At 44.0% G+C, this 13686-nt stretch overlaps 1 protein-coding gene across 1 annotated transcript in view; it reads right to left on the bottom strand.

Moving 5' to 3' along the window:
* The window catches only part of pabir2 (PABIR family member 2), a 38906-nt gene that overhangs the window by 13940 nt on the left and 11280 nt on the right, over positions 1-13686 (bottom strand). Inside the window, exons 2-3 of the mRNA XM_043714349.2 lie at positions 9928-10006; positions 1157-1213 (exon numbers count right to left, since the gene is read on the bottom strand). Of these exons, the coding sequence (XP_043570284.2) occupies positions 1157-1213; positions 9928-10006 (136 nt within the window). The remainder of the gene's footprint in view (positions 1-1156; positions 1214-9927; positions 10007-13686) is intronic.

The raw sequence follows: 13686 nt of genomic DNA, 5'->3' as shown, positions 1-13686 counted from the left end.
ATTTGTAAACAGATGCTAAGACCTTCTAGTATTTTTAAGATCAGAGAGTTTTGATACATTAAATCCAGTCAAATTTTTTCCACTCACTGTATTCTGAACAAAGAAGAGCTCAGGATGTCTGAGCATGCAATGATAGTTTTAAAATAGAAGTTAGCAATTATTTCTTAAATAAACCAGGAATAGATGGACAGCAAAAGCGAGTGGTGTGTCATTAGCTGGACTTTGCTGCTCCATGGTAGGGAGCAAGTAAGATCCAGTTTCCACAATCAACAAGTTTCCGATCAATAGGTTCAACCAGTAGATCTGCATAATGTGGATCTTATAAATAAGGTTGACCATAACCCATCAATATCAAGAAATTTCATTATCACACCTTCTAACCCTAACATCACACTCTGCATCATTATGTCTGATACTATTTTAAAGGGATTTCATTTTGACAACTTGACTATTCCAATTCAGCTGAATATCTATTGAAAATCTTCTATTTCCTGACCACAAAACTTTACTTCCTGGTGAGGATTTTTGGTTGTTTACCTAACATTTCAAATGTTAAATGCCTATCAATATTTTCAACTGCATTTCACATTATCAGTGTTCACAATGTGGGTGCAATTTTTGTTCACCAGGTTCACAATGGAATTAATTTCCGAAAATTCTCTCCCAACTCCATTATCATTGCGTAGAAAAAAAATGACCCACAAATCATCGGCTATTTACTGAACTTTGCTAAAGACTCAAAGAATGATAGTGTCGTCTTCAGCAAAGGTCACATGCCTCCTTGTCCTGAAGAATGAGGAGGTCTGGTACAGGTCAGTGTATCTCTACAAAACTTTAAATAAAATCGTGCAGTTTACTTCTGTGTGTTATGACTTACAGGATCTGATACACAACCAGCTTCCACTACACACAGATCCATACTTTTATTTTAGTCTGTCAATTAGTTTAATATTTTGGGTGTCTCTTTGGAAAAAAAACAACAATAATTAGGTTATTGATGAAAAACATCACCTCAAACTAGAACAGTGTAACACCAGGAATGTTCTCACCTCTGAAATCAGAAATAACAATTTATTATTGAACATTTAATCCCTGCACCGAAACTGAACTCTGGTCATTCAGTTTGAACCATTCTAGAGGGATGACGCAGCTTTACCTGTTTAATCTGATGCAGCCTACTACTGGGGATACGAACTGGTGATGAGGGAACAATCTACAAAACAGAAATAAGACAAATAAATACATCACAAATCTAGAATTTTAAGTTTTTTTTAAAATTCACCTAAAAATATCATTTGTGCGCTGATCAAACTGAGAAATGTCAACCTTGGAAGAATGCAGCACTGCCTGGTCAAGGTATCTAGTGCCATAGCACTGTCACAACCAAACAGTCTCAGAGCTGGGCACCAACGACCTAGAGCTGAAGCACTTCAGAGGTGCATGCATCTTTTCCACATGCGTGTCTCTTCCTCTCTCAGTGCAACATTTGGGTGCAGTCACTGTGTGAAACTGACTAGTTGCCATTGTGATTTTGGTTGCTTTGCCCAAGATCCTGGGTGGAATTGTGTTCTGGTGAATCAGTTAGCTAGAGCTCTGGGTACGTAGCACGGAAATAAACCCTTCAGTCCAACCCATCCATGCCAACCAAGTTTCCCAAACTAAAGTAGCCCTATTTGTCTGCATTTGGCCCATATTCTTCTTAACCCTTCATACTCATGTACCCAACCAAATGTCTTTTAAATGTTGTAACTGTATCTGCATCTAGCACTTCCTTTGGCAGTTCATTCCATACATGAACCACCCTGTGTGAAAAAGTTGCCCCTCAGGTCCCTTTTAAATCTTTTCCCTTCAAGCTATGCCCTCTAGTTTTGAACCCCACTACCCTCGGGAAAAGACCGTCGCTATTCATCTTATCTGTGCCCCTCATGAGTTTATAAATCTCTATAAGGTCACCCCTCAACTTCCTACACTCCAGGGAAAAAAGTCTTAGCCCATCTAGCCTCTCCTTATAACTCAAACCCTCCAGTCCCAGTAACATCCTTGTAAATCTTTTCTGCACCCTCTCCAATTTAATAACATCCTTCCTATAAAATGGGAGGTTCTTGTTTATTTGGAAAAAGGAAGCTATAGTTTTGTGTCATTGTCATTGGATTAGCATTCCAGTTCTGAAGAAGGGTCACTGGACTCAACGTATTAACCCTGCTTTCTCTCCACAGATGCTGCTAGAACTGCTGAATTTCTCCAGCAATGTATTTTTGTTAGTAACCCAGATGCCTAGGGCAACTGATAGAATTTGAAGACTGCCATAAAAACATCTCTGGTTCACTAATGTCCTTTAACAACGGAAATCTGCCTTTTGACCGAGTTTGGCTGTCACCTGACTCCAGATACACCTCAATTTGTGTGGACTTCAATGCCCACCACCACTTTTGAGGAAGAGAATTCTAAAGACTTTCAACCTAGAGAACAGCATTTCCTGGTGTCTTAAATGGGCAATCCCTTATTTTTAAACTATGACCTTAGCTCTAGAATGTCCCACATACTAATGTTCTGCAATTCATGCACTAGGACACCTAGATCTCTCTGCATTTCAGAGCTCTGCAAACTCTGACCGTTTAGATAATATGCTTTTTTATTCCTTTTGCCAAAATGAACTTTCTCACATTGTACTCCATTTGCTAGATTTCTGTCTATTCACTTCAGCTCTCTACATCCCTGTGTAGACTCCTTAGGTCTTCTTCACAACTCACTTTCCTACTTATCCTTGCATATTAGTAAATTTAGCTTCTATACATTTGATCCCTTCATCCTAATTATTTATATAAATTATAAAGAATTGAGGCCTCAGCTCTGACCCTTGTGGCATACCATTCACATTCTGCAAGCCTGAGGCAGATCCACTTATTTCCCTTTGCTTCTTGTTAGCCACCCAATCTTTGATCCATGTCAATATGTTACTGCCTGCACCACGAGTTTTCATTTTCTGCAATCACCTTCGATGAAATGAAGCGAAGTTATTCAATTGATAAGCTCCGTAATGCTGGGCATTGTTAGAACAGATTAGATGGCCAGAGTTCATAGACCATAGAACATTCCAGCGCAATACAGGCCCTTCGAACCTCAATGTCGCGCCGACCTATGGAACCAATCTGAAGCCCATCTACCCTACACTATTCCATTATCGTCCATATGTTTATCCAATGACCATTTAAATGCCCTTAAAGTTGGCGAGTCTACTACTGTTTCAGGCAGCGTGACCCATGCCTCTACTACTCTCTGAGTAAACAAACTACCTCTGACATCTGTTCTATATCCATCACTCTTCAATTTAAAGCTATGTCCCTTCATGCTAGCCATCACCATCCAAGGAAAAATGTTCTCATTGTCCATCTTATCTAACCCTCAGATTACCTTATACTTCTCAGTTAAGTCACCTCTCACTAACAAAAACAGCCTCAAGTCCCTCAGCCTTTCCTCATAAGACCTTCCCTCCATACCAGGCAACATCCTAGCAAATATCCTCTGAACCCTTTTCAAAGCATCCACATCCTTCCTAAAATGCGAGAACCAGAACTGGATGCAATACTCCAAGTGCGGCCGCACCAGAGTTTTGTACAGCTGCAACATGATCTCATGGCTCTGAAACACAATTCTTCTACCAATAAAAGCTAACACACCATATGCCTTCTTAACAACCCTATCAATCTGGCTTGCAACTTACAGGGATCTCTCTGCTCATCTACCCTACCAGGAATCTTACTATTAGTCCAGTACTCTTCATTCCTGTTGTTCCTTCCTAAGTGAATCACCTCACACGTTTCCGCATTAAACTCCATTTGCCACCTCTCAGCCCAGCACTGCAGCTTATCTATGTCCCCCTGTAACCTGCAACATTCTTCAGCACTATCTACAACTCCACTTATCTTAGTGTCATCCACAAATTACTAACCCATTTTTCTATGCCCTCATCCAGGTCATTTATAAAAATGACAAACAGCAGTGGCCCCAAAACAGATCTTTGCGGTACACCGCTAGTAAATGAACTTCAGGATGAACATTTCCCATCAATCACCACCCCCGTCTTCTTTCAGCTAGCCAATTTCTGATCCAAACTGCTAAATCACCCTCAATATGGTGTTACAGTTAAATAAAGGTAATTACAAGGGCATGAGAGAGGAACTGACGAAAATTGACTGTAAGCAGAGGCCTAGTGGTGAAGACAGTAGAGCAACAATGGCAGGAGTTTCTGGGGGTAATTGAGGACACAGTACAGAGAAAAGAAAGATCATCCAGGGGGATTAGACAGCCATCAGGAAATGTATCACAGAAAAAGAGAGAGCCTATAAAGTGGCCAAGAGCACTGGGAAATCAGAAGATTGGGAAGACTACAAAAACAAACAGAGGATAACAAAGAGAGAAATAAGGAAGGAGAGGATCAAATATGAAGAAAGGCTAGCCAGTAATATTAGAAATGATAGTAAAGGCTTCTTTCAATACATAACAAAAAAAACGAGAAGCAAAAGTAGACATTGAGCCGATCCAAATTGATGCAGGAAGGCTAGTGCTGGGAGATAAGGAAACAGCTGAAGAACTTAATAAATACTTTGCATCAGTCTTCACAGTGGAAGACTGGTCCTCACCCTGAACAACTTCACTTTCCAATCCTCCCACTTCCTCCAAACGAAAGGAGTAGCCATGGGCACCCGCATGGGCCCCAGCTATGCCTGCCTCTTCGTAGGATATGTGGAACAGTCCATCTTCCGCAACTACTGGCCCCACCCCCCCACCTTTTCCTCTGCTACATCGATGACTGTATCGGTGCCGCCTCGTGCTCCCACGAGGAGGTTGAACAGTTCATCCACTTCACCAACACCTTCCACCCCGACCTCAAATTCACCTAGACAGTCTCAGATTCCTCCCTCCCCTTCCTAGACCTTTCTATTTCTATCTCAGGCGACCGAATCAACACGGACATCTACTACAAACCGACTGACTCCCACAGCTACCTGGACTACACCTCCTCCCACCCTGCCCCCTGTAAAAACGCCATCCCATTCTCCCAATTCCTTCGACTCCGCCGCATCTGCTCCCAGGAGGACCAGTTCCAAACACGTACAACCCAGATGGCCTCCTTCTTCAAGGACCGCAATTTCCCCCCCGACGTGGTCGACGATGCCCTCCACCGCATCTCTTCCACTTCCCGCTCCTCCGCCCTTGAGCCCCGCCCCTCCAACCGCCACCAGGACAGAACCCCACTGGTCCTCACCTACCACCCCACCAATCTCCATGTACAGCGCATCATCCGCCGTCATTTCCGCCACCTCCAAACGGACCCCACCACCAAAGATATATTTCCCTCCCCTCCCCTATCAGCATTCCGTAAAGACCACTCCCTCCGTGACTCCCTCGTCAGATCCACACCCCCCACCAACCCAACCCCCACTCCCGGCACCTTCCCCTGCAACCGCAAGGAGGTGCAAGACTTGCGCCCACACCTCCCCCCTCACCTCCCTCCAAGGCCCCAAAGGAAACTTCCATATCCGCCACAGATTCACCTGCACCTCCACACACATCATCTATTGCATCCTCTATATTGGGGAGACAGGCCACCTACTTGCGGAGCGTTTCAGAGAACACCTCTGGGACACCCGGACCAACCAACCCAACCAACCTGTGGCTCAACACTTCAACTCCCCCTCCCACTCCACCAAGGAGATGCAGGTCTTTGGACTCCTCCATCGCCAGACCACAACAACACGACGGTTGGAGGAAGAGCACCTCATCTTCCGCCGAGGAACCCTCCAACCACAAGGGATGAACTCGGGTTTCACCAGTTTCCTCATTTCCCCTCCCCCCAGCTTGTCTCAGTCAAATCCATCGAATTCAGCACCGCCTTCCTAACCTGCAATCTTCTTCCTGACCTCTCCGCCCCCACCCCAGTCTGACCTATCACCCTCACCTTGACCTCTTTCCACCTATCACATTTCCGACGCCCCTCAACCAAGTCCCTTCTCCCTATCTTTTATCTTAGCCTGCTGGACAAACTTTCCTCATTCCTGAAGAAGGGCTTATGCCCGAAACGTCGATTCTCCTGTTCCCTGGATGCTGCCTGACCTGCTGCGCTTTTCCAGCAACACATTTTCAGCTCTGATCTCCAGCATCTGCAGTCCTCACTTTCTCCTCAAAGACAGGAGTAATATCCCAACAATTAAGGAGAGTCAGGGGCAGAGTTGAGTATAGTAGCCATTACAAAAGAGAAAGTGGTAGAAAAGCTAAAAGGTGTAAAAATTGATAAATCTCCGAGCCCCAATGGGCTGCATCCTAGAGTTCTGAGGGCTGAGGAAATAGTGGAGGCATTGGTTGTGATCTTTCAAAAATCACTGGAGTCAGGGAAAGTCCCAGATGATTGGAAGATCGCTGTTGTAACCCCTTGTTCAAGAAAGGATCAAGACAAGAAGTGGAAAATTATAAACCGACTAACCTAACCTCAATTGTTCGTAAAATATTAGAATCCATCATTAAGGATGAGATTTCTAAATTCTTGGAAGTGCAGGGTCGGATTAGATCAAGTCAGTATGGATTTAGTCAGGGGAGGTTGGGCCTGACAAACCTGTTAGAGTTCTTTGAAGATGTATCAAGTAGGTTAGACCAAGGAAACCCAGTTTCTAGACTTCCAAAAGGCCTCTGATTGGGCACCTCACAGGAGGCCGCTGAGTAAGTTGAGAGCCCATGGTGTTTCAGGTAAGCTACAGGCATAGATTGAGGATTGGCTGTCTGACAGAAGGCAGACAGGTTCTTTTTCGGAATGGCAGCCAGTGACAAGAGGTGTCCCGCAGGGTTCAGTGTTGTGGCCGCAGCTGTTCACTTTATATATAAATGATCTGGATAAAGGGACTGGGGGCATTCTGACAAAGTTTGCCGATGATACAAAGTTCGGCGGACAGACAGGTAGTACTGAGGAGGTGGGACGGCTGTAGGAAGATTTAAGACAGTTTAGGAGAGTTGTCCAGGAAATGGTTGATGAAATTCAACGTGAGCAAATTCATAAAGCCAAAGTAAGGGGTCTGGGAGTGCTAGTCCAGGATTCTCTAAAAGGTTAACTTGCAGGTTGAGTCCGTGATTAAGAAAGCGAATATAATGTCATTTATCTCAAGAGAGTTGGAATATAAAAGCAGCAATGAGCTTCTGAGACTTTATAAAGCTCTAGTTTGGTCCCATTTAGAATACTGTGTCCAATTTTGGGCCCCACACCTCAGGAAGGACATACTGGAACTGGAGCGTGTCCAGCAGAGATTCACATGGATGATCCCTGGAATGGTAGGCCTAACATACGATGAAAGTGGTGGATCCTGGGATTGCATTCATTAGAGCTTAGAAGGTTTTGGGGAGATCTATTAGAAACTTGCAAGATAATGCCAGGCTTAGAAAGGGCGGAGGCTGGGAAGTTGTTTCTGTCAGGTGGGGAGACAAGGACCAGTGGGCACAGCCTTAGAATTAGAGGGGGTCGATTTAGAACGGAAATGAGGAGACATTCCTTCAGCCAGAGAGTGGTGGGCCTGTGGAGTTCATTGCCACAGAGCACAGTGGAGGCCGGGACGTTAAATGCCTTCAAGGCAGAGATTGGTAAATTCTTGACCTCGCACAGAATTAAGGGCTATGGGGAGACCACGTGTAAGTGGAATTGAAACGCCCATCAGCCATGATTGAATGGCGGAGTGGACCCAATGGGCCAAACGGCCTTACTTCCACTCCTATGTCTTATGGTCTAATCCCACGCCTCCGTATTTTGTGCAAGAGCCTACCATGGGAACCTTATCAAACGCCTTACTGGAAGTCCACTTAACAACCAATCAGCATCCTGTTTCTGAAACATTATAGAGTATTATTCTCTTTGAAATTTGCTACTCCTGCATCTATCCTGATGACTGCAAGGTGAAAAGCTTTCATGGCATTTCCTTTTTTCAACAATTCTCAAAGTTAGAATATTTAATTAGTTCATATTGGTATTTACTAAAAAGAGTCAAAACATTAGTAGAAGCAGGTATAGTAGAGATAATGGATAGATTGGAAACTGAAAGGGCAGGAGGTACTGAAAAGGGTAGCTATGCTCAAAGTGGATATGTCATCTGGCGTGGATAGTTTAGAGACCAGATTGCTATAGGAAGTGGGATTGGAGGTCACAGGAGGGCTTGTCCCGGTCTTCCTTAGATATGGAGGAGAAGCCCGAGAACCGAAGTGTGGTAAATGTGACACCCATTTACATGGATGTGTCTGCAGACATTATGGTACAGATAAAATGTAATACAAGGAAGTGACAGAAGAAATCGGGAGAAATAATATTGTCCTAAACAGTGCAGAGACAGAGTTGCCTAGGAGCTTATCCAAATAGATCTTTGAAGGCAGAAGAATGTATTGGGAGAGAGTCAGCAATTTTGGGTTTTATAAATAAGTTTATTGCTTGAAAGGCAGGGAAATTACGTTCAGTAGAAACATAGAAAATAGGAGCAGGAGTAGGCCATTCAGCCCTTAAAACCTGCTTTGCTACTCAAATAATCATGGCTGATCATCCTATTTAGTTTCCTAGTTCACAGACTCCTGGCCTCCTCGGGGAAGCCCAGCATGGACTCCCTGTTTTAGAAAGACTGGAATGCTGAACTTTTGCCTTTATTTCTTTGTTTTTCTAATTTATACCTGCGATTTTGTCCCTAGGTCTGTTTATATCTAAGATAGCACGGGAAATGGCAACTTTGTACACTTTTCATTGTACTCTTGTATGTGTGTATTTGAGTACATATGACAATAAACCTAATTCTAATTCTGCTTTCATTCCACAATCTTTGATCTCGTCAGACTAAGAACTACACCTATCTCCTTCTTGAAAAACATTCAATGTTTTGTCTTCAGCCGCTTTCTGTGGTGGAGAATTCTATCGGCTCACTGCTCTACAAGTGAAATAATTTCTCATCCTACTCCAAACAGCCTGCCCAAATCCTTAGCCTGAGTGTCCTGGACTCTCCTACCATGGGAAACGTCCTTCCTCTGTTTACCCTTTCTAATTCTGCTGGAATTTAAAACTTTTCTATGAGATCCCCCTTCATTCTTCGAAACTCCAGGGAATATAATTCTAACCAAACCAGTCTCTTCATAAATCCATCTTGCTTTCTCAGGAATCAGCCTGGTAAGTCTCCAGTGCACTCCCTCCATAGCCAGAACAACCTTCGTCAGATAAGGAGAACAAACCTTTGCACAATACTCCAGGTATATCTCACCAATTGCACAATTGCAGCAAGACATCCTGTACACCTACAGTCAAAGAGAAACAGCTTCACTCCGAAGACTATGAACTTTTCGGAACTCTCGATTCCACAGTAGGCGGATGCTCAATTGTTCAGTATATGCAATGCTGCAATAAACAGATGTTCAATCTAATATAAGGATATGGGAAGTGGGCAGGAGAATGAAAATGAGGCAGATGATGATATTAAATCAGAGAGCAGGCACATGGAACCATGTGATTTACACCTGCTGTTGTTTCTTGTGCTCTGATGTTAACGAGAGTCCCCAATGCTATTGGTCAATGCTTTAATTTGACATATAGAAAAAAAGACAGCTCCAACTTTTCTCCTGCTGCTTACCAATAATTGCAGTTAACAATTACCTCTTCCTGATCTAGCTATACTAGTAAATTCCCAGGTATCAACAGCTTTACTGTCATAGCAATAGGTTTATGGTAAATTATATAATCCATGGCAAAAAGTAGGAAGAGAACTAGCGATGAGGTTGAGTCACAAATGTCCAGCAGATTTACCTCCATTTCAGACACATGATTCCATCAGGACTGTTTACAACTTCATGGTGTTAACACAACGTTAACCCACTAACCCACCCACCCACACACACACTCCCCCACCCACGGTTTGTCTTTACCTGACTGTGCCGATTCACAATAGTGGTGCTGTTTCTCCGATTGCGCAGGACATCGGGTTGAAAAACCTGAGCACTGTCACTAAAAAAAGCCAAACAGAAATCATAAATATGGTTTTCATTAGCATCAGACAGCACGCCTCATAGGATAGGCTCAAGGTTCAGCTATTGGTTTTAAAATACTGTGTGCTCATTACTGCTTATAAAGAAATCAGAATTGAAGTGTAGTTAAGATGCTAATCAGCTTCTTAATGAAATCATGTTCCAAAATTAATGACAATAATTAAACAGTTGTTAAATTCTCCAAATTCAACATATTCAATCAGTTTGGGGCTGCAGTCAAGAATGCCAATGGGTGGGTGAACATTATTGCAAAACCTCAGCTTACCACCACGAGCTCAAGGGTAAGAAGGAATGGGCAACAAAAGCTGGCTGAGCCAACGAAGCCCAGGTACCTTGAATGAATAATAAAAAAGTCACCAAACTCTACGGTTCTCCGGTTAACCCTCACACTGAGTACTGAGTCCAGTCCTGGCTGGATCCACTTTGAATACAGAGACATGGATTTCACAGAGGCAAGGTTGCAGGGTTTAGATCTTTTAAAAAGAACAGGGAGAGGTGTGAGAGGAGGGGGAGTAGCATTGTTAATTAGAAAGTCATCACAGCTACAGAAAAGCAGGTTGTTCAGGAGCGTTTGTGTACGGAGTCAGTATGGGTGGAAGTCAGTAACAGGAAAGGAGCAATCATTTTATTGGGAATTTTCTATAGACTCCCCCCCCCCCCCCCCCCCCACCCCAATAGCAGCAGAGAGATGGAAGAACAGATTGGACAGCAGATCTTGGAAAGGTGCCGATGTAACAGGGTTGTTGTTATGGGTGAATTCAACTTTCCCAATATTGACTGGAACCTCCTCAGTGCAGATGGTCTGGATGGAGCCGATTTTGTCAGGTGTGTCCAGGAAGGATTCCTGACTCAATATGTAGATAGGCGGTGGGGGGGGGGGAGCGCATATTGGACAGGAGCTGTGGAGTATAAATTGGGAACAATTATTCTCCGGGAAACGCACAACAGAAATGTGGAGGCTATTTAAGGAGCAATTGTTACGAGTTTTGGATATCTTTGTCTCACTGAGACAGGCAAGGAATGGTAAGGTGGAGGAGCCTTGGATGACAAGAGCAGAACAGCTTCTCGTCAAAAGGATGAAGGAAGCTTACTTAAGGTTGAGGAAGCAAGGATCTGGCACAGCTTTAGAGATTACAGGGGTAGCTATGAATGACCTCAAAAATGGACTGAGGAGAGCTAGGAGGGGGCACGAAAGTCTTGGAGGGAAGGATTAGGGAAAACTCAAAGGTACGTGAGGAATAAGAGAATGATCAGAGAGGGTCGGGCCGATCAGGAATAGTGGAGGGAACTTATGCCTCGAATCTGAAGAGGTAGGGGAGGCCCTTAATGAGTTTTTTTGTTTCACTATTCACCAGAGAGAGACGGACCTTGTTGATAATGAGAACACCTGGACCAGGTTAATAGGCATGGACAGACTGATATGGAGAAAGTAGATGTGCCGGAAATTCTGAGAAGCATCAAGATAAATAAGTCCCCAGGGCCAGACAAGGTTTTTCCAAGGTTCCTATAGGAAGTGAGGAATGAGACTGCTGCACCTCTGGTGATGATCTTTGCATCCTCACTCTCCACAGTAGTACAACCAGTTGATTGGAGGGAGGTGAAAGTTGTTCCTCTTTTCGAGAAAGGGAATAGGGAAATCCCTGGGAATTACAGACCAGCCTGTCTTACATCTGTGGTGAGCAAGGTACTGGAAAGGAATCTGAGAGACAGGATTTATGACTATTAGGAAAAACATAGTTTTATTGATAGTCAGTATGGCTTTGTGAGGGATAGATTATGCCTCACAAACCTTATTGAGTTCTTTGAAGTCATATCAAGTCAAGTTGACAAAGGTCAAGCAGTGAAAATGGCATATATGGTTTTCAGTAAGGCATTTGATAAGGTTCGAGCTGGAAAAGTGCAGCAGGTCAGGCGGCATCCAAGGAGCAGGAGAATCGATGTTTCGGGCATGAGCCCTTCTTCAGGAATCCTGAAGGGCTCATGCCGGAAAAGTCGATTCTCCGGCTCCTTGGATGCTGCCTGACCTGCTGCGCTTTTCCAGCAACACATTTTCAGCTCTGATCTCCAGCATCTGCAGTCCTCACTTTCTCCTATTTGATAAGGTTCCCCATGGTAGACTTATTCAGAAAGATAGGAGCTATGGGATATAGGGAAATTTGGCTGTCTGGATACAGAATTGGCTGGCTGAAAGACGACAGTGAGTGGTAGTGGATGGAAAGTATTCCACCTGAAGGTCAGTGACCAGTGGTGTCCTGCAGGGATCTGTTCTTGGCCCTCTGCTGTTTGTAGTTTTTATAAATGACTTGGATGAAGAAGTGGAAGGGTGGGTTAGTAATTTTGCCGATGACACAAAGGTGGGGGGTGTTGTAGATAGTGTCGAGGGCTGTTGCAGGCTACAAGAAGACATTGAGGTAAAAACAATGACTGCAGATGCTGGAAACCAGATTCTGGATCAGTGGTGCTGGAAGAGCACAGCAATTCAGGCAGCATCCGACGAGCAGCAAAATCGACGTTTCGGGCAAAAGGATTCCTGATGAAGGACTTTTGCCCGAAACGTCGATTTTGCTGCTCGTCGGATGCTGCCTGAATTGCTGTGCTCTTCCAGCACCACTGATCCAGATACAAGAAGACATTGACAGGATGCAGAGCTGGGCTGAGAAGTGGCAGATGGAGTTCAACCTGGATAAATGCGAAATGATTCATTTTGGAAGGTCAAATTTGAATGCAGAACACAGGGTTAAAGACAGGATTCTTGGCAGTGTGGAGGAACAGCGGGATCCTGGGATCCACGTACATAGATCCCTCAAAGTTGCCACCCAAGTTGATAGGGTTGTTAAGGCGGCCTATGGTATTTTGGCTTTCATTAACAGGGGGATTGAGTTTAAGAGCCACAAGGTTTTGCTGCAGCTCCATAAACCCTGGTTATTCCACATTTGGAATATTGTGTCCAGTTCTGGTCGCCTCATTATAGAAAGGATGTAGATCCTTTAGAGAGGGTGCAGAGGACATTTACCAGGATGCTACCTGGATTGGAGGGCGTGTCTTATGAAAAGAGATTGTGTGAGTTCAGGCTTTTCACACTGGAGAGAAGGAAAAGGGGTGACTTGATAAAGGCGTACAAGGTAATGAGAGGCATAGAGTAGATAGCCAGAGACTTTTCACCAGGGCTTGTCACGAGGGATCATAATTTTAAGGTGATTGGAGGAAGATAAAGGGGAGATGTCAGAGGTAGGTTCTTTATGTAGGGAATGATGAACTTATGGAATAAATTGCCAGCAGTGGTTGTAGACATTAGGGACATTCAAGTGACTGGTGGACAAGACATGGACAGCAGTAAATTAAGGGGTGTGTAGGTTAGGTTGATCTTAGGTTAAGATAAATGCTCGGCACAATATCGTGGGCCGAAGGGTCTGTACTGTGCTGCACTGTTCTCTTCTATGAATAATAGAAGTGTTAGGGTGCAAAGGAGGTCATTCAGCTCATCACATCTGCATTTTAACTAAATACTGATCGCTTGTCTTTTCCCTGTAACTCTGAACATATTTTAAATGGAAACAAATATCCAATGCCCTTTGGAATGCCTCATCTGAACCAGCCTCCACCTGACACCCAGATAGTGCACAAGGTCATAGAGATATA

The sequence above is a fragment of the Chiloscyllium plagiosum genome, unplaced genomic scaffold (genome assembly GCF_037043375.1).
Source record: "Chiloscyllium plagiosum isolate Xiang-an unplaced genomic scaffold, Cpla_swu_hap1 HiC_scaffold_11, whole genome shotgun sequence".
NCBI lineage: Eukaryota > Metazoa > Chordata > Chondrichthyes > Orectolobiformes > Hemiscylliidae > Chiloscyllium > Chiloscyllium plagiosum.
Note: the sequence above shows the minus strand (reverse complement) of the source record. Positions and strands in the feature narration are given on the sequence as shown.